This window comes from Diadema antillarum, unplaced genomic scaffold, assembly GCF_040938485.1.
Source record: "Diadema antillarum isolate AM-2024a unplaced genomic scaffold, OU_Dant_1.0 scf00000141, whole genome shotgun sequence".
In the NCBI taxonomy this organism is placed as follows: Eukaryota; Metazoa; Echinodermata; class Echinoidea; order Diadematoida; family Diadematidae; genus Diadema; species Diadema antillarum.
The window spans coordinates 710,578-730,708 of record NW_027271030.1 but is presented as its reverse complement, the minus strand read 5'-3'; the positions used below and the strand labels follow the sequence as shown (position 1 = coordinate 730,708).

Sequence of the window (20,131 nt, the reverse complement as noted above, 5' to 3'; positions counted from 1 at the left end):
TCAAAACGTCTCATAGCACACATGGAACATCATGACACAAAACTTCACTTCCATACACATTATATATTATTGCACTTGAAAGTTTTGCAAATTTCCTTATTTCATTGTCACCAACTTGGGAGCGTATCGATAAAAAAAAAGAAGAAAAAAAGTGCGTAGGATCAACACACTAACACAGGTGTGATGATACTGCGTAAGTATAGAAGTCAACATATAAGAGAATGTTCAGTTGTATTTTAACCAAAATGTAAAAGGTAAAGGATAAAAATAATCAATTGAAAGCCTCATGATAAGAAAGGAAGTATAAGGAGCCATGGGGTCATTCCTATTCATATTCAAGCATGGAGATAAATCATCTCACACATGCAATTAAAGGCACACATCAAGTTTATTTATAAGCAAATCGCCTTGCGTAATGCTCTTGCAGCTTCACAGAGTTGAGACACAATACTGAATATGGCTCTTTCCTACTCAGTCACTCGAGTTATATCAAGATCACAACAAAGTTACTCACACTGATTATTAATATCATATATTACTATATATATTTTATACATATATGATTCTATACACTGTACATTGAATAACAGTCACTATACATTGTACACACGGTAGAAACTAATATACAGATATTCTATGATAACATATCACAAAGTATGAAGGATGTTTATATTCACTGTCAATACAATCCAAATATTAGGAAAACTCAAAATATTCAAACATATTTTCATCCTCAGAAGAATGCTTCAACAGGCAACTTGAATGATGTAAAATATCTGCTGCAGAAAATCTCACCTTCACGAAAACCAAAACAAGTTAATTTGTTTCTGTCCTTCACTCCTTTAACTATTCATCTTTGAGTCCACTCTTCCCTTCATCAATGGTTCATCACTTCCAAACCTGGCCATACATAAACCACACCTTCCCACCATGCTGTGGGAAACACTCTTGTAGTGTGAGTGGTGTGACATATCATGACGACACAAGGTCACATGTCATCAGAGTCTTGTTGCCAAGCTTTGCTAATTAAAACATGATGAGAATAATCATCTGCTTAGATCTCCCAAATGATCCAGTGAAATTTGTAAGCCCACAGCTGGTTAGATAATGCCTACACAGCTAAAAGTTCAAATATACTGTGAGTTACACATTTGTTAATCAAAGTGGCACAATTGTTCTGGCATAACTTTATGTCCAATTCTCTGTTTTCCACTTAATGCCATGTGCAGAGGATGTATCGGAAATCAAAAAGTAGGGTGATCTAATTGTACAAACAAACAAGTTTTGAGTATCAATAAGATAATTACTATAATGTGTTCATTTGCATTTTTGCTCTAACCCAAAGAAGGCGAGACACTTTATTACATAACATCCATTGTGAGCACAACAGAGTATAGAAGAGCACTAAGGGGCCCACTCTACACCCCCATACTTCCTGGAGTGTACTTCCTGGCAGGTTTGAACTAAACTTCCTGTCATATCATCACAACAGACTAGCTGGAAAAAAAACTTGCTTGTCAAACAAACAGCCTGTAGAAACAATCATGGATGTTTCCCTAATCACAACCCTCCACTGATCTGACCTTGTCAGCCTTCTCTCCCTCCTTCACTGCCAAAATGATTCCCATCTACTTAGACTTCCAAATCTCTCTAACTTCTCCAAATACAGCAGGAAGCTGATAGAATTACTTCCTCTTTAAATGGTGACTGTCTTCATATTACACCCAAAACAGCAAATATTGAACATCCAAAGAGAAATTCATCACTTTCTCTTCATTCACGACTCCATTTTCTGTTAATACTGCAATAAACTAATTGGTCTCAAGAGGGGGCCTTTTAACCTCCTTGAATACAGTTGATTGTCCGCTATTCTTCAAGTACAATTCACTTCATGGTTTAGCATGTTGTAAAGGTGATGAATAATTACCACAGGAGAAAGAATGTAGTCTGTGACAACTATTCTTGAAAATCTTGGCAGCTCTTCATCAACACTAACTGACATTTGCATGCATACCTTCCAAAGACTTTGTATGGACATATCCATGGACATATCCATGTCTTTATGACAGAAAAAAAAAATCTAGACTTACTGGCTCCCAGAGTCATGACAACTGGTGTGAATTGCTGAAAAAAACCTGCCCAGTGTCTGTATTCAGATGTAGAACTCGATCCTTTACAGAGTGCAATAAATCATGATAGTTTGACTCCTTCTTATCTAAACTGAATCACAACTTGTTCAGTGAACCAGCAGCAACGCCAAAGTTAGCTTTAGCAACATTCAGTCCCTGTTTATAAACCAGGGCTTCATGGTCACCATGAAAGAATTCCTACAACTCCACAGTTTGTTTCTCGTATTAGGCTATTCATCTCTACAGCTATACCTTAGCAATCAAGACAACGTCTGATGCATCTCTTGTGCTAACTTCAAGCTAGCACACTGTAAGCCTTGTTAGCATCATTAAGCTTTGAGAAGCTTCATGCTCAAGTCTGTCCATCGATGGCTTGCATAGACATCCTCACCCTAATAGTCTCCTACTGCAGCCCCTTTGATTACAGACCAGTTCAGCAGGTCAGCCTGTTTGCCACACAAGCACCTCAATGGTTGTAATGATGTCATAGTGTCCTCATACAATAGCGCCCTCTCTACTCAAGGTTGGCTGATAGTTTTGCTATCCCCTTTGCCTCCTCGTCCTCCTTCTCCTTCGTAGAGGGTTTGCGGATTTTTAACTTGACCATCCCTGTAGGGACAGCTTTGAGGAAAGTCCAAGCTTCAAAGTGCGTCAGTCCCAAAAGTTTCTTGCCGTTGACCTCCACAATCTCGTCACCAACATGGAGCAGTCCGCTGCGGTCTGCCACACCTCCCATAAAGATCTTCTTGACAGTGATTGGCAAGTCACCCTTGGGGGAGCCCTTCCCACCTTCCACGCTGAAACCAAGACCTGCTGGACCCTTGGCCATCTCAATGTCCTCTGTATCACCTTCTTCCTCTGTTAAAAAGACACAAGGGCAACAGACATGATTTTTTACTTCCTAAAAAATGATGCATGGGTTACATGCTAAAACTATGGCAGCTATTTATGGGAAATGTGTGTTAGAGCTAAATCAGCTCATCCTCAATGGGTTAAAATTCACAGCCAGATGCACCTGAACTGCTCATAGCATACTACATCACAAAAACATTCAATCTGATATATCACTTGAGCATTACAAGAAAAAACAAAAGAAAAGAAAAGAAATGTTTTTACTAGAACCAAAGCCCATGTTCTTTATGCACTGTACATTTGCAACCTGCAATAATTACAACAACACTGAAATGACCAATCACCTTTTAGTTAATTGTATAGCAATGCTTGGAAGTCATGGATATACCCTGGTACTGCATTTTGTCTATGAAATGGGGACCCTGACAATGCTATGCAGAATACATGCCCCTAATAAAAACAGCTCCCATCCCACCCCACCTCCATCCCTAACAAAATTCCGTCAAGGTCAACTACCTATTATTCTCTGAGACTGAGAAAATCTTTGATGAAGAATTTGAAATAGAAAATGTACAATTCAAACTACTGCTCATCTCATTGTGTTCCTGATGAGATCTCCATGGCAACCCTTCTTACCTGTTTCCTCTAGCTCCAGTGGTCTGGCCACCACCAGGACCACATCTCTCCTCTTGGTCTTAAGCAGGGCCAGGGCCTGGTTGTGGGTCACGTCCTTCAGGACTCTGCCGTTGACTGAGATGAGCCGGTCACCTCGCTGGATTCTACAATCCCTGTCAGCCAGTCCACTGGGAATCACTCTATGCACCTGTCATTCAATTGGCATAAAAATTCATCTTGATATATGGCAACTTGTCTCAAAGTGAACAAGTACAACCAGGTTTTGATAGTCTATTTATATGGGATATCATGCAATCACAAAAGTAGATGCAACAAGTTGATCTTTACATCATATACAAGGAAGTAGCACTTTTATGATAGACAATCAATCCCTAAAATGTTTCATGGTGTGGTCATCTCATTTCAAGGCATTCCTCACAGGCACGTCTTCATCACAAATGTTTATCAATTTAATGATCCTATTACTTGCAATAGTAAACGTATGAAAAAGTATGCAACAAAAGCAGGTATGATATTGAGGTTTGTTGAAAAAATCGGAAATCAAAAATTTCAGGTGATTTTGATACATGGAAAAAGCAAAATGTGTGTAGACTTGACAAAAAAAAATCTGAAATCAGATTTAAATCTATAGAATATCATGCCTAAAAAGTACACGATATCAGTTTTATGCCTGTATTACACCAGTAAGGCCTTTTCAAAACACTGTGGTAATTCGTGCAAATGCCAATATGTTGATTTATTTCATTTTTGCAATGTATTCAACGAGGAGCTGTCATGCAGAAATACAGCGAAACACTCACCGTGATTTCTCGAACCTCCTGGTCGACACCACCAGCCACAGTCAGCCCCAAGCCCTGGTTCTCGTCGTCTTTGTGGAGGACGATGACGGCGATGTCGCTGTCATCTGCCTCATCCAGGGATTGGTTGGCCTCCTCGATGAGTTTCTCCAGCTCTCCGGTTGAGAGGAGGATGGTAGAGTTTGAGCTCTCTGAGAAGGATCTTTCTAGGAGACCTCGCTGGGAGAAACTGGGCTTGGTATCATCTGGTAAGAAACAGAACAATCAAAATGATGTCAAAACTGAACACACTTTTAACAAGTTTGTTTGTTTCATCTCTCAAATCATGAATGTACAACCAATGAATACACTTTCATGGCACTTTATGAACATGAGGGAATTGCTGGGGATGGGGAGGAATTGACCATTTACTTTTTTGTATGACACTCAGTCTTTGTTGCTGTATTTGTGAGGCTGATGCTAAATTTTGGAATAGCTTGCACATCTTGGTTCGATTTATAGTTTGGTTTGCATTGTAAACCTCTATCCCAATAAAATCTAACAAACATTTTCATGAGTAATTTACTGGGGGGGGGGGGGGATTGCATCGACTAAGTTTTTTATGGTTCTTATGTCTCTTTCCATTACAAAATTGAGACAAAAACTTAATGTTCATAAATATACATATTAACATTTCTCTAAAGCTTGATAACGTAAAATCATGGCATGGAAGCATTAAAAAAAAGAATAAGAAGGCAACCAACAGAGACAAGTGCTCGCTGTTTCAACAGTCATCCAATGACATTGAACAGCTGACTGACTACATGTTGATACGAAGGGCTGTTCATCCTATGAGCTCTGTCCTACAATGAAGACTTCCTGTGTTTGTCCCACTACCAAGCTACTGACCAGACAATGGCTGACAGTGTGCCATCTTTCTCATTTCTTCACATTTCCTGTTTACCTACAAGCCACAAAGTTGATTGTTGCCATGGAAACACATCCTGGCAATATCTCAACATTAAATGAGACAGACTTACAAGGTAAGCACAAGCAGACAAACAATCTTCCAGACAATTTGTTCAATGGCAAGAAAAGGAACAAAACAAAAACATCTTCCTATAGACTGACTGTCTTTGGTCAGCAAGACCTACATTGTATTACATGACGTGATGAAATGTGAGTAAGATCTGCCTTACAGAAAAAAAAGTTAATTGTCCTTATTGACTGCACACATGATGCATGCTACATGTACACATGGTATATAAAACAATAGGAAAGTCATGGCAATTGCAGCTACAACCGTGCATCACATTTTTGAATCTACGTTAGACACTGCAAAGGTCAAAAGTTAAATTCTGTGATGGATGTAAGATTTGTTTCTGCATACAACCTTGTCGCTCTACTCGTCTGAATCCTTTCCACATAAAACTTGGCAAATCAGGTCGACCACAAAAGCTACCTTGACATTTAGGTGTCTCTGTCACCATTCAATTAAACATGCATGGCCCTGATGCTGTATCACTGGTTGGATCACGATGACAGGTAGTATTAGTAGTATCAGAGGAAACTTACTGATATGAAAATCCTTTGCATCGACATCTTATCATTACTATCCTCAGCATACTACTGGGTGGCTTTCACAAGATAAATCATGTTTGGGCTTATATAACTTTACATGAGGCAAAGAAGCACAATTTTGTTAATGATTCAGCCAATATAAACCATTTCAAAGGATCTCTGTAGAAAATATAAAAATAAATAACAAAATAAATTACTAAATTAAACAAGAGACCCGCGGGTCTAGCGCTCACCTGAGTATCGCAAGTTCACCTTTCACGCAGTCACTAATCTAAATTAAAATTTGACCAGGCATTCTCAAGTAGAAGATGAAAATGTACAATAAGGGCCCAATTTTTTTAAGATTCCTTAATTTGGGGGGATTGGGGCCCCCTGGGGCCCTCTGGGTGGGGCATGGTGCCCATTTTGATAAATTGAGATCCTGACCCCCTAGGGATACTACCTGCCAAGTTTGACAAAAATCCATCATGAGGTTTTCAGGAAGAAGATGAAAATGTACAATTCAGGCCCCCATTTGGACCCTTCCAACCACCCCCCCCCCCCCCCCCTACCTAAGAGGGGCACCCCTGGATCTCCTATGAACAAACTTGAAACTACAGTCATTAATGTACTCACTCATGATATTATCTCAGCTCTATAACTTCTGATTCTAGAGATTTATAAAGATTCCTTCATTTGGGGGGTTTGGGACCCCTGGGGGCCCCCTGGGTTGGGCATGGTGCCCATTTTAACAAATTGAGATCCTAACCCCCTAGGGATGCTACCTGCCAAGTTTGGTGAAAATGGGTCATGGGGTTTTCAAGAAGAAGATAAAAATGTACAATTTAGGCCCCATTAGGACCCCTCCTCACCCCCTCCCCTGGGTCCCAAGGGGGGCACCCCTGATTCTGCCATGAACAAACTTGAAACTACAGTCATCAATGTACTAACTCATAGTATTAACTTAGCTCTATCACTTCTGGTTCTAGAGAAGAAGATTTTTGCGGATTCCTTAATTTTGGGGGGTTTTGGGCCCCCTGGGGGCCCCCTAGGTGGGGCATGGTGCCCATTTTAACAAATTGAGTTCCTAACCCCCTAGGGATGCTACCTGCCAAGTTTGGTGAAAATGGGTCATGGGGTTCTCAAGAAGAAGATGAAAATGTACAATTTAGGCCCCATTAGAACCCTTCCCCACCCCCCTCCCCTGGGTCCCAAGGGGGGCACCCCTGATTCTGCCATGAACAAACTTGAAACTACAGTCATCAATGTACTAACTCATAGTATTAACTTAGCTCTATCACTTCTGGTTCTAGAGAAGAAGATTTTTACAGATTCCTTAATTTTGGGGGGTTTGGGCCCCCCTGGGGGCCCCCTGGGTGGGGCATGGTGTCCATTTTAACAAATTGAGTTCCTAACCCCCTAGGGATGCTACCTGCCAAGTTTGATGAAAATCGGTCTTGGGGTTTTCAAGAAGAAGATGAAAATGTAAAAAGTTTACGCACGACGCACGACGGACGACGGACGACGGACGACGGACGACGGACGACGGACGACGCACGACGCACGACGCACGACGCACGACGGACGCCGGACGAAGGGCGATCGCAATAGCTCACTTGAGCCTTTGGCTCAGGTGAGCTAAAAACAGAAGGGGTAAATAAATAAAAATAAATAACTGAATAAATGAACAAATAAAAATGATTTTATCACTATTGAAAAGCTGGTGTGAATATTGCGCATAGTGGGTGGCACCAAACCCTTTGGGCTTTACTTCCATTTTATCCAAATAAGAGACCTGGAATATGCTTGCTCTAGATACAAAGTGTACCTGCAAACATGCCCAGGATTTCATGTTACCCATGACTTGCCACAAACACCTGATAAAGCAAACACGTTGCAGCAGTGATGTTGTACTAGTCACAGTGGCTGAGCCAGCTGTTGGGATTTCAAGGGCAAAAAAAGCTTGCAATTCATAATTTGTCACTTCTTCATACGCCCACACGAAGCTGGGCTATCAGTGATGGAAGATAAAAATGTAAATGATGTATTCGTTCTATTAGTGGTTAGCCCCTCCCTCGTATAGCACTAGAACAGTAACAAAAAAGAAAAGAATCTTAGACAATTGATTTTTTTTTTTTCTCTGCAGAAAACTTCATTGTGAATCATACTTGAATGCATTTCAAATATTGGACACTGCCCAGTGCACCAACATGAAGAAAGGGAAATCCCTCAAATCTTGCTTTAGACATTGAGAAAAAAAAAGGCAACCTGATAAAAGTCTTTTAACCATTTCTGTGCAAGGGACTTTGGACAGAGCATGCAATGATGGGGTTTTCTGTGCTAATCAGCACTCATAGCACCCAGAGGGATAACATTCATCCCTTTTACAGCAAGGTCTCCAGCTTTGTTTTTCTTTAAAATCACATGTTATTGTAACAAAACTCTGACATATCCAACCTCCTCTTTTATTCCTAAAACCCCAAAGTCCCTGGGAGTATTAAATTCAACCATGTGGTGGTTTACTAGGTGACAGCAAATCTTTCCCACATGCCTGCCTTATCATGTTTCTTTCATGTGAGGTGTGATTACTAAAGTTTTCTACCCCCTCCCCCCCCCCCCCCCCATTCTCAGTAAGACAGTCAATGGTCCCCCGTGCTGATCTCATGGGAGTTTACCCCTGTTCTTTGGAAATCATTTCAGTGTGAAGTACTGACTCACACAATGGTGGAATCCCTCATGATATCATCCCGCCCCCACATAACATGTGCACAAACTTCTTCCCTTGGAGCAGCCCCACCCATTGGTGGTAGCAATTCTATACGAAACTACTGAATAATTCTGCCCTAACTATGTCCACTGATAGTGGTCAATCTTAATCACATACAAGGCCCACTGGCTATTTGCTTTGTTTGGGCGCATGACTGCCTCGCAAGGTAACACATAATTGCTACTTGATAACAAAAGCTTCGCTAAATGGGCAAAGGTTTCTATTCCTTCTGCTACCCTCTGACTCACTGAGGCATAAAACCAATACCAGGGCGTCTCTAGGATTCGCACTGATGACAATTGGGTAGCATCCACTCATCGTAAGAGCTCTTACTCACAGCATTTCTAGAAGCATGACCTAGTAACTTGGTTTTTGTTTTGTGTGGCATTTTCTTTTAAACATACAGTGATGAATGACTGTTTTCTCATTCTTGTGTCCTTTTATAACTATTTAAAAAGATATTTTATTCGAGACAAATATTCAGTAACTATTTCATTTACAAACATGGGAACCTGTCTATTAAAACAAGTCTACAAAGGAGTGATGAAACATTTCATGAAATTTGTAAGATAAACAGTAGTTTCAGCTGTTGCTTTTGTCTGTGGTGGAATAGGCCTACATAGGGATGCATACATCAATTTAGTACAAATTACAGACGCCAGACTGCAGATGGTGTTGTTGTTACTGTCATTTCATGATCATTAAATCAGGAAAATAAACATAAATATGATGTTGTCTATGAAATGTCACTACTGCACACATTAATAATTCTAAACTGCTGTGATACCAACTGGTATAAAATATGTTCCTGTTATAACCAAACAACCTCAGCAAATGGTAAATATATCTGGAGCATCCTTTGGGCAGTATGTATGTGGCCCATCTATTTCAGTAAGATGGCTGGTTGACTAAAAACAAACAAAAACAAACAAAAAAATAAATGACAGTGAACTTCCTGCCTTACATCCAAGAATACTTTAAGACAAACTTGTTTTGCCTTATTACACCCTGTCACAAGAATCAGACATGGCTACCAAACACTGAAGTCTGAAGGCACAAACACTGTGTCTCTACCCCTCAATGATAATAATAAAATACCGGTATACAAATTTTGAGTGGGATAAAAATATTCATCTAGAGTTACAGGGTTTATTTGGGTTTTTTTCTTCTTCTTACATAGAGAAACTCTAAATAGTTTGAGTTCTATTCAGGGCAATGCTAAATTTATATTTGACTCTCAGGGTCTGTTATTGTTGTTGTTGTTGTTGTTATGGGGGTTTGCCACCCACTTCAAATAACCTACATGGTATATTCTAAAAATGGCAGTAGACAGTGGAGCATGCTGGCTAGTTATTAGTCAGGTGGTCTTCAGAACTTCAATATCACGCTATCAGTTTTATTATAACTGAAACTTTTGAGCTGCCACAAGCTGACCTGGTAGCTTTGGGAGTGGATCAAGGAATCTTGTTTGGAGCTGTCTGTCATCCCTGAGGTATTTATAACACAGCCAGTGACTGAAAGAAGCTTTTAATTGGAAAAAAAATAAAAATATATATGGAAAAGGATTCGGAGTCCCATGGGTTTTCACTTTCATGCATGAACACTTCCATGGTAACCAACTACAAAGCTAAGTTCATGGTGTAGGAGATGTGCAAGACTTATTCAGCTCATCTCATTTTGTATATTTATTTACATGATTATTCACTACATTTGAAAAATCAAAGGTTATTTTAGACTGTCGACTGTTGAATTCATCAATGGTTGAAGTCACCCTATTAAAACATGAAAACATGATTTACTTGGCATTCAGCCTTTGGCTGCCAGACATGATTTCTAATAAAACCTGTTCAATTCAATTCAATTCAAAAATTCTAAAATCTGGAGGCAATATAGTGACTAATTTGTAATAGTTTTTAGTTGTTGTTTTTTTCCCTCACCTACATGTATAGCAATGTTCATTTGACTGCACCACTGCCCATGAAAATTGAAGTCTTAAGGGCATTATTTACCATTTGCAGATGAAACAAAAATCCAGCTCTTGTGTTTCAAAATAGTTTTAAAATGTGAGTTAGGGATAGAAACTACCAATGTACACAATTTAATCTGTATAATCAATGTAAAGTATTATCAAATTTACAAAATGTGAACAACAGCTATGATAAAACTGTTTCTAGACTAAACCAATTGCAGTTATAGTTTACTCAGAAAAATAGTGATATCTCCTTACATTTTAGGCTTCATTGTAAAATTTTTACATGGTAGGATGTTTTGTGATACAACTGACCCACACATTAACATCAAATGTGATAACTCAAATATTTTTTAAATCGCTGCTCCCAAAGTTAAACAGTACCTTAAACATAGCTATGCAGATAACATGACATATCTGGTCTGTAATGGGTTTACAGAGAAACTTGTCTAATCATTATAATGTCTATCATATCATATTCTGTGTGTGTGTGTGTGTGTTTTTTTTTTTTTCAACATGACCAGAAATCTAAATGACTAGTCACAAGATTATGGTCTGTCTTTCTGAGTAAGCTCCTGAATGAACATTTAGCAATAGGCATATTAATAGGGCAAGGATATGAAAGAGGCAACTATTACAAGTTGCACACTGGATAAAGAGGTACTGTATGCTGATATGAGGTACTGGTATTCTTTCCACAAGCTGGAGAATAATGTTACCATGTGATAACTACCGACAGGTACACATGAGTGACATACAAAGTTGACCATTAGTGTCATTATATCTTTAGTCAAGAAGAAGAAGAGACCTATAGTAGCTAACCCTCTTTTGGTATAATTTGATGTCTCAACTGATTCCCTGGGAAACATTTTATGCACTATATCAAGATGAATAAAGAGAAGGCAAGTAGTGCAAGAAAGATTTTTGTAGAGGCAGTCAAAGGAAAATACAGGTAAATTAGAAGAAAGAGAAGCTTACAATAAAAGCCGTAGTCCCACCATGGGTTGATCTGCAGAGTAGCTGTCATGACGTCTTCAGTCAGAGTCCAGCAAATGTTCAGTGGTCAATGATTGCTGGACAACTCCTGGTCAAGCTTGACCAGATTCTTCTGCCACGGTGATATTGGTGTCTTTTAAGTCTCACTTCTTCCAAACAATCACGTAATCCCAATTTGATTTGATTTCTATGACGGTAATAGGTAATAACTTCACACCAGGAGGAACGTCAATTAGCAGGATTCAGCCAAGTTCCGCCAGTCTGGTTTGATCTCTGTCACACACTTTGAGAAGACTGCCACTGAATGGAAAACCTGACACTCTCTACCGGTAGACACTAACAAATCTGTGCTAATGTTGTACACCAGTGAACATTGAATGGGTAAAGAGACGACCTCAGCCAAAAGTAACCCAGGTTGGACAATGAGATGAGCACCCTTCAGCCCTGTGAACCTCCTCTCCCCTTCTCTACTAGCTCTGCATCAAAGCACACCTGTGCAGGCACTACCGGAGCTTCCTGTTCCAGCAACAAATCGGCTTTGAATCCCCCTACCACAGTCACCCTTCTTTATAACCATGGCAAACACGCTCCAATGGCAATCTATCAAAGTTCCTCGGTGTCACGCTTCACACGCTTGTGCTAGTCTCAACTCAAGCCAATCTTCTTACCAGAAGGGGCTCCTCTTCATTAGATGACTTTACAATCAGGCCATAGCAATTTTGTGAAGATATTAATACTCTGTAGTATGCATATTTCACAACTCCTTTTCATGTTTGCTTTTTGTTTTCATTGCCATCCATTATGGAAGAAAAGAGTGCAATTTCTTCTGTCAAAAGCAATCATTGTTATGATGCTGTGAACTTGATACGAATACTCAGTGGAAGAGACATTTTTATCACACACCAAACTAAGAACTACAGTGTATTGCCATGGAGACAGACTTGCATTCTTCAGCATTTTAAGTTTCATACAAAAATATTTTCTGCATGTTATCATTATTAAGTGTGATGTCGTGATATATATGCTATGTGATACATATGCCAAAGAATATTAATGTAAATTACAAACACAGCAAGATGATACATGTTCATGTCTTTAGAATACAAAATCTGTATTTAATTTTTTTTTCTTTTTCAAAGACCATACATGCCCATTATCTATCCATCTTGAATAATCAAACTTTGATCATATCACCTTTCTCTGTTTATTAATATATGTCCTCTGAGCTGCATAATATTTCATATATCATTACAGCCTGGAGATGAGACTAAGTTTCCCCTTCATGAAAATGAAGTACTTGGCAGTGGTAGGTGAATGACGTGGATTCGTTGAACAGACAGGCCCAAAGCACATGTGCTCACAGCCACTGCTGCCTATAACTCAAACAATCTGTCTAGCCAACCAGGTTATGTGCTAATGTTTGCCTTGTGGCTGCACACTTTGGTCACTAATCAGCACTGAACTTATAAGGAAATTCTACACGCAGGCATCACTAGTGTGGGACACATACATTGTACTGCTAATGATGCTCTGGTGGAATAAAGAAAAGAAAGAAAAAATTTGACATAAAAGATTTACCCTGCAGCAAACATATCTACATTTACTGCACAATGCTTCCTGACATTAATGGTAATTCATACTCGTTAGAAAATTCACAGAATTTCATGTCACACCTCAGTGAGTGCAAAGTATAACAACGCAATGGGATAGAAGAAACGGGACAAAACAGCAGACAGGAAAAGAAGAGTTTGACGAAAATAGAATGTACACCTGTACATCCTTTACGTTTTGTGTAGGTCAATTCCTGATTGCCATGAATGCAATTATCAGTGTATTTCACCTGCAGTAAGATGATGAGTAATCAGCAGTGTTTATACAAGTACAACAGAGTTTTTAATTGCTCTCTTCTCCCAATTACAGACTTCAAAGTCATGTTTACCAGGAGGGAAGTGGTCAGACAAGGTGAAGATAGAAGAATACTAAATGCAAATGACCGCTAGTGGTTTGAACTACGATGGACAATTTCCTGCCATGGAAACCAGATAACAAGGTTAACACTTTCTAGAAATTGCGGACAGGCTGAAAAGATAAAATACTGATGTATTTATATACAACGTAAGTTGTAGATATAGAAACAGAAACATGTCAGGACTTTTGACAGGAACTATTCAAATCTTTGTGAAATCTTTAAGGGTTGGATTTTCTTTTATTCTTTTTTTAAATTTCAATTTAGACTGTTGGTTTATTCCCTCCATATTGCATGTAAGTGACATAATTTTTCATCCGAAGACAATATTTCATGGTTTGGACGCTTTCCACTGACTTTGGTTTAAAAAAAAAAGAAGAAGTAACTTGTGCATTGGCTTTGTTTTCAACCTCAATGCTAGGCAAGAGATCAACTTGGCAAGGAGGGATGGACTGCTCTCGGAATTATTCATTTTTTTTTCTTGTAAACATAGTAGCCATAACAATGATAACTGACAATACAATGACCTAAACATTACTAATACATAAGGTATGCACATACCATAGTAGTAATACACAGTGAAGAACTTGAACACTATAAAAATTGAAACAATGACCAACTTATGGATAAACATAATTGCGGCTTCAATGAAACTACACTTTGTAAGTAAACAACAGTGGCCCAAGAGTCATCGACCCGGTTATCCATATAGTCCTGAAAAGAACTAAAAGAATCTGTAGAGTTTATGTTCTAATTGACTTTTGCTGAGAAAGATACGATATGGCATTAGAAAAAAAATAATAATTCAGAAAGAAAGGAAAGATTCAAAATGGCCCCAATCCTATTACTATCAAGAACCTATCTATGAGGGCACCCAAAGGGCATCAATGTAGAGAGAATGGCTATAATAACCTCAACACTCAATGGAATTACATCACCATCTCTAAAACACAGACTAGGTTGAAGGAAAGATATGTCCCATATGACATTGTTTCTAACCACAAACACATAACTTGTAATGTAAATGTATGTGGGTGTGTGTGTACAATTCTACGCTAGTGGTGGACTACACGTCACACAGCTAACCCGTGTGCATGCTGCAATTTCATCAAAAGGGGCAACTTGAGTGATGACATTTTTTTTTTTCCTCGTAATTCTCTGCTTACTCATTCGTGATTTATGATTACACATACATGTTTGGTTTGTACACTGTAGAAACTATTGTAAAGTTGCGTATTTATAACGCTAAAGCTGACAAGAGGGTTACTGAAGGAATAAGATTAGGCGGTTGTCACACAAAGCAAGGTAAAATGAACGGTGTTATTGTGTCAACAGTCATGATGCTCTGATAGCTACCTAACAATGGCCTCATGTCATACCCCTGCCATCTTATCTCTCATACCCTCCCAATGTTGTGTTGACACTGATTCCAGGAACTACCAACATGTAGCAGGTTGGCACCAGAGCCGTAAAAAAATATAATACCAGTAGGTGTTTGTCTTGTAATTTTGAGGATTTTGACCCATTTGTGTCCATACACTGGTCACATGTCACTGCCCTGCTATTCTAGTATGTGTGTGTATGTGTGTGGGGGGGGGGGGGGGGGGGAGATCAATGCCATAAAAAGGGTCCTCTCCATATGTTGAAACTGTCTCCTAACACTGGAGAGGCTAAAAAAAAAAATCATTTTACGAAATCTTGTTGAAAAGCTGTCTCGGATTTCTGCATTTTTATTCTCAAACTATTCTTCCATAAACAAAAATAAGTAAAACTTATGTTACACATAGGCCCTATTTGTCAATAAATAAAACATGACATATAAGGTGACAGTGTAATACACATACTCCATACATGCCACGCACATTAACTGGGTTAACGCAGCCAAAGTTTATGGAACTGACGAAAATGAAGATAAAATATCCTTTTGTGAAGATCATCTCCCTGCCCTATGTTTATGATAGGATGTTTCAGCTAACATAAGATTTTATATTACTCATTCATGTGATGATATCAGTTTATCTACAAAGTCTGAACTTTGACGTTATGCTGTTTTTCTCCCTGGCACTTAAGGAAATAAATTTTCTTTTGTGAAGCCCATCTCCCTGCCTTATATGTTAAGACAGGACGTTAACAGCAAACAAAAATATTTAACCCTAACCAGGCCGGGCTTTTTTGGGTGTTCTGTGGCCGGGAGGGGTTGATTCAACCCCCCCCCCCCCCCAGATCTCGGCCATCGATTGCGCAATCGCCATGAAATTTGGCACGTGCATTACCTGTGGCGTAATCTACCAAGCATACAAAGAGAAATGGAAATTTTCGTCATAATAATTATGCTAATATATGCATAAAATCATATATTTTGCTCTAAATCAGAAATTAAAGCTCCTAGAATCCTAATTTTTGGTGAAAACATTCTTTGTAGCATTCCTAACAATGTACTTGAAAAAAAATTGGTATCAAAATCAATTTCTTATATACTTTATTGTTTGTTAAATTTCTTATGTATTTCTATGTTTTTTCGACCTTTTGTTTTATCATCTTTTTTCCGCAAAATTTATGACAGAACCTATTTCAAGCATAATTATGCTAAAATTAATTAGTTTCAGCCTATAAAAGTGAAAATAATCATATCTCTATGAATAAGAAGAGAAAACTCCATTTGCATGGACTTTATACACAAAATCACGTTTTTGAGCCACTTTCGGTCTGACAGGCTTGTATAAAACGTTATGCAGCATTGTAACAGTATGCACGATTTTCACAAAAATGGTGTCAAAAGATGCGCGAGATTTGAAAGTAAAAAGTCGGCGAACGGCGCGGTCAAAAAATTTCGCGCCGCGGAGAAGTCGCGAAAAAATGTTGAGGGGGGGTTGATTCAACCCCCCCCAGCCTTTTTAGGGTTAATGTTCATTTATTCATGTGATGATATTAGTTTATCTACAAAGTTTGGACTTTGACTTTAAGCTGTTTTTCTCCATGCAAATGACACAGTTACATTTTGATAAGACTGCAAAAACAGAATCAACATAGAACAAGCATAGTCCAGAGTCTGAACACATGACTTAATTGCTTTGCGTCTAGAGACATGGTATGATGTCACAAGTGAGATATGACATAAAGTCTTGTGTCATAGTTCCAGTAACTTCCTCCGGAAGTCTTTTAATTTTAGACATCTGCTCCCACTTGGATCACTACAATGCGCAACACCGCTCTGAGAATGTTCATTGGAGGGTAACCATGACGTCACTTTCTGCCGCAGCAACTCCGTCATCGAAGCGAAACATCAAAGCTGTACTTGTCTCACATTACCTGGAGTCTTTGATGTTCAGCGCGGCAGTCTTTACACTATGGAAATTTGTGCAACTTCACATCAGAGGTTGCCATAGACATGAAATTAATTAGGCTCCTCATTGTTTTCTTTGATGAGTAATGGAGAGAGGGGTTCTATTATTATACACAGTCAACATTACATTGTTACTTCTCTTGAGCATTAGAGAGAAGAAATGACTTCTCAATTAAGAGAGTAACTTTGCTTTGAATTCCAAGAAAAACATTACTAAGTCCAAACTTGTAACATACTCTATTTTATTGTCTGCATTGGCAGACAACTAAGTCTCTTGATAAAACATTGAGATCAATCAATAATTTTCTATCACAGCTGCAAATATTCAAACTAGTTTCTACAAACTGGACTATATTCAGTATGAATAGGAGAACTGGACAGCATTGCTTTCTCAGTTTATTCCTTTGATGCAATACATCAGTCTATTGACAAATGTAATGGCAGTCTCAGATGATGGGAGAATATGGAGACGGGAAATGAGGAATAAAAGGAGAATGATGAGGAGAAAAAAATAGGAGGAGGAAAAGGAGGAGAAGGAAAATGTGGAAATAGAGAGAGAGAATGAGAAGACATATGCGACGTCAGGTGAGAAGTTTTTCTGCCCCATGGATGACTCTAAGCAGGCAGTCAACCATGAAGTCAGCCTTGCAGTGAACCTTCATCATCAATCCTAAACATCTGCCACTCTGAGAATCAATGACATCACACCTGGACACTCCTAGGCCGGACTGGAATTGACACCACAGAGCACAGAGGGAGGGTGGTGGGATGTAGAAGGGAGACCATGAAGGAGACATATGCAGCAGCAGCATCAAATCAATGTAGATCTAGTCTATGTAATACTGTGCATCAAACTTGAAAACTTCAACTCTCTGCACCTTCGTGCTATTCAGATTCAAACATAATCTGCACAAACATGCTGAAGGACCTGTTCTGTAGAAAACACTCATTTGTAAGATTTCTGCTCTGAAGTGAAATCATGGCCCTAATTCACTGTGGATTACAAAAATCTCCTAAGCTGCTTTGAGAAGTGACAAAACAAGAGACTCCTTCATACCACACAACCTTGCAACATGCCAACAACCAGATCCAGCTAGTTCACAGTGGAAACAGTACTATGCCCTGGTCATGTTTGTAATGCTAGGTTCCCACTGCCATACAATCCACTCGGCCATACATGCCACACTTTGCTATTAGTAGGAGATCAGGGAATTTTTGTTAAAATGTCTATCAAAATAAATTTGAGCCAACATTAAAATCGTGGTCTTATTTGTGAAGTAGAGTTGTGGTGATTATATCAGATCCTGAGGTCAGTTGTGGTAATTCAATGATTGTAGACAAGTTTTGAACAGTTCAAAAATAGTCTATGAACCCAATCCCATACTGATTATTGATTGCTAGCCCTGGACATATACGCTTTCTTGCATTAAACCAAATTAAATTTTCACTCAGAAAGACTTCATTAACTTGCCAATAAAGGGGAAATCCTATAAAAAATTCCCCAAAGTTTTACATTTAAGAATTTGGATCTCTATTTCTCTGCTTCTCTCATCAGCTCTTTCTCACAGAACTTGGTGTGATCTTGTGTGATTAGATCAATCTATTGATATGTGCAAAAATAGATTATAGCCTACCACTGGAATTTGAGACAATTCATTTCTCAGCTTTGACATCATGCCAGTGGGAGAAAAGTTGAGTCGCTGTGACTTACCTTTCATATGTCCCAATTTAGTCCTAGGGCTGAGGTTGGACCTGAATCGGAAAGGATCCCCCTCCACACCGTCTTCTGACAGAGTGGGGCTCCTCAGCAAAGGGCTATTGATGCCCGGAGACAGGTTTGCCAGCTTCTTCTTCCTCTTGTTAGAGTTATTGTTCTCTGACATCAAAAGATGTAGTCCATGCTGAGGAGTGGATTGTTTCACGCGAGAGAAACCAGCGCCATCTAATTCATCGGATGATCCGATTGGTGACAGTAGCTGACCGTCAGGGGATGTTGGGGGAATACTGCTGCACTCCAGATCAGAGCTTGCACCTGCTGGTTCCCCATCACTTCCAAAGCCAGCATTGGCTAGCTCCACTGCTAGGTTGTCTACGTAATCCTCCTCCTCCTCCTCCTCCTCCTCACTCTCATCATAGCTCTCCTCCGTCTCTGGCTTCTTGCGTGCCACCACCACATGCACAGTGTTGTTCTCCACTTGTCGTAGTACCTCCATGGCCTGGCCGTGAGTGATGCCTACCATGCAGTTCCCACTGACGTCAAGCAGCTGGTCCCCTGGCCGCACCCGACCGATGCGCTGGGCGGCCGTGTGGTCTGGTACCCTGCTGATGTAGATACAACCTTCTGGCGTATCCGCGCCTCCACTGATCTCCAGGCCCAATGGCTCGCCGGGAATACGATCAATCTAGAAGACAGCAAGAAATCAGAAATAAATCTTGTATCAGCTACGAGTCAGTATTTCCGGGAAAGGATTCTTTCACCCAGAGAAACTAGTAAATATTAATCACAGATTTGAAACATTCAACACATTTGCTATGACTACTTTACTTACCAGGCTGTTTGTGGTAAACCTGCATTTACAACTTTGTACATCTTGCTTGTAGTGCATGCTCTGCACATCATGTAGGAATCGACATAGAAGAGGATTTATCGGTGCTTCAATCATGGTGGTTACTAGGCAGTAAATCAATCTATACAGACAGTTCACGTCACATCTAACACTTCATGTCCGTCTGAAACTTGGCAGTCTAACTAAGTGAATGAGAGCAATCCAAACAGATACCGCTCTTAAAAACAGATCATATTTTGTTTTTCTTGCGCCAGCCACCCACATGAAGTGCGAGACAGGTATAAATATAGCCACATCTCCACAGTGAGGGGAAGTCCACCAGTGTGGTTGGCAGTCAGGATTGAAAAAGACGAAGCTGGACAAGGTTACACCAAATTGTCAGTCCATGCTTTCTGTTTTGGGAGCAAAACTTGCAAAACCTGAAATATAAGGAGACAATGATGAAGTAAAGTTCTAGGATTATTCCATTCAGCAGCAGGGTAGGCAACATTATTGATGTGGTCCTAAGTTTTCTCCAGCAAACAAAGTCTATTCTGTTGAGATATTAATCCCCCCAATGGGGATCTAAAC

The 20,131-nt window shown here is 39.5% G+C and overlaps 1 protein-coding gene across 1 annotated transcript in view; it reads right to left on the bottom strand.

The window, feature by feature from the left end:
• Window positions 1–2,348: 2,348 nt before the first annotated feature.
• Window positions 2,349–20,131, bottom strand: part of LOC139721357 (uncharacterized) — a 176,580-nt gene continuing 158,797 nt past the window's right edge. Inside the window, exons 19-22 of the mRNA XM_071632674.1 lie at window positions 18,706–19,396; window positions 4,418–4,659; window positions 3,618–3,804; window positions 2,349–2,987 (exon numbers count right to left, since the gene is read on the bottom strand). Coding sequence (XP_071488775.1) covers window positions 2,644–2,987; window positions 3,618–3,804; window positions 4,418–4,659; window positions 18,706–19,396 — 1,464 coding nt within the window. The 3' untranslated portion in view covers window positions 2,349–2,643. The remainder of the gene's footprint in view (window positions 2,988–3,617; window positions 3,805–4,417; window positions 4,660–18,705; window positions 19,397–20,131) is intronic.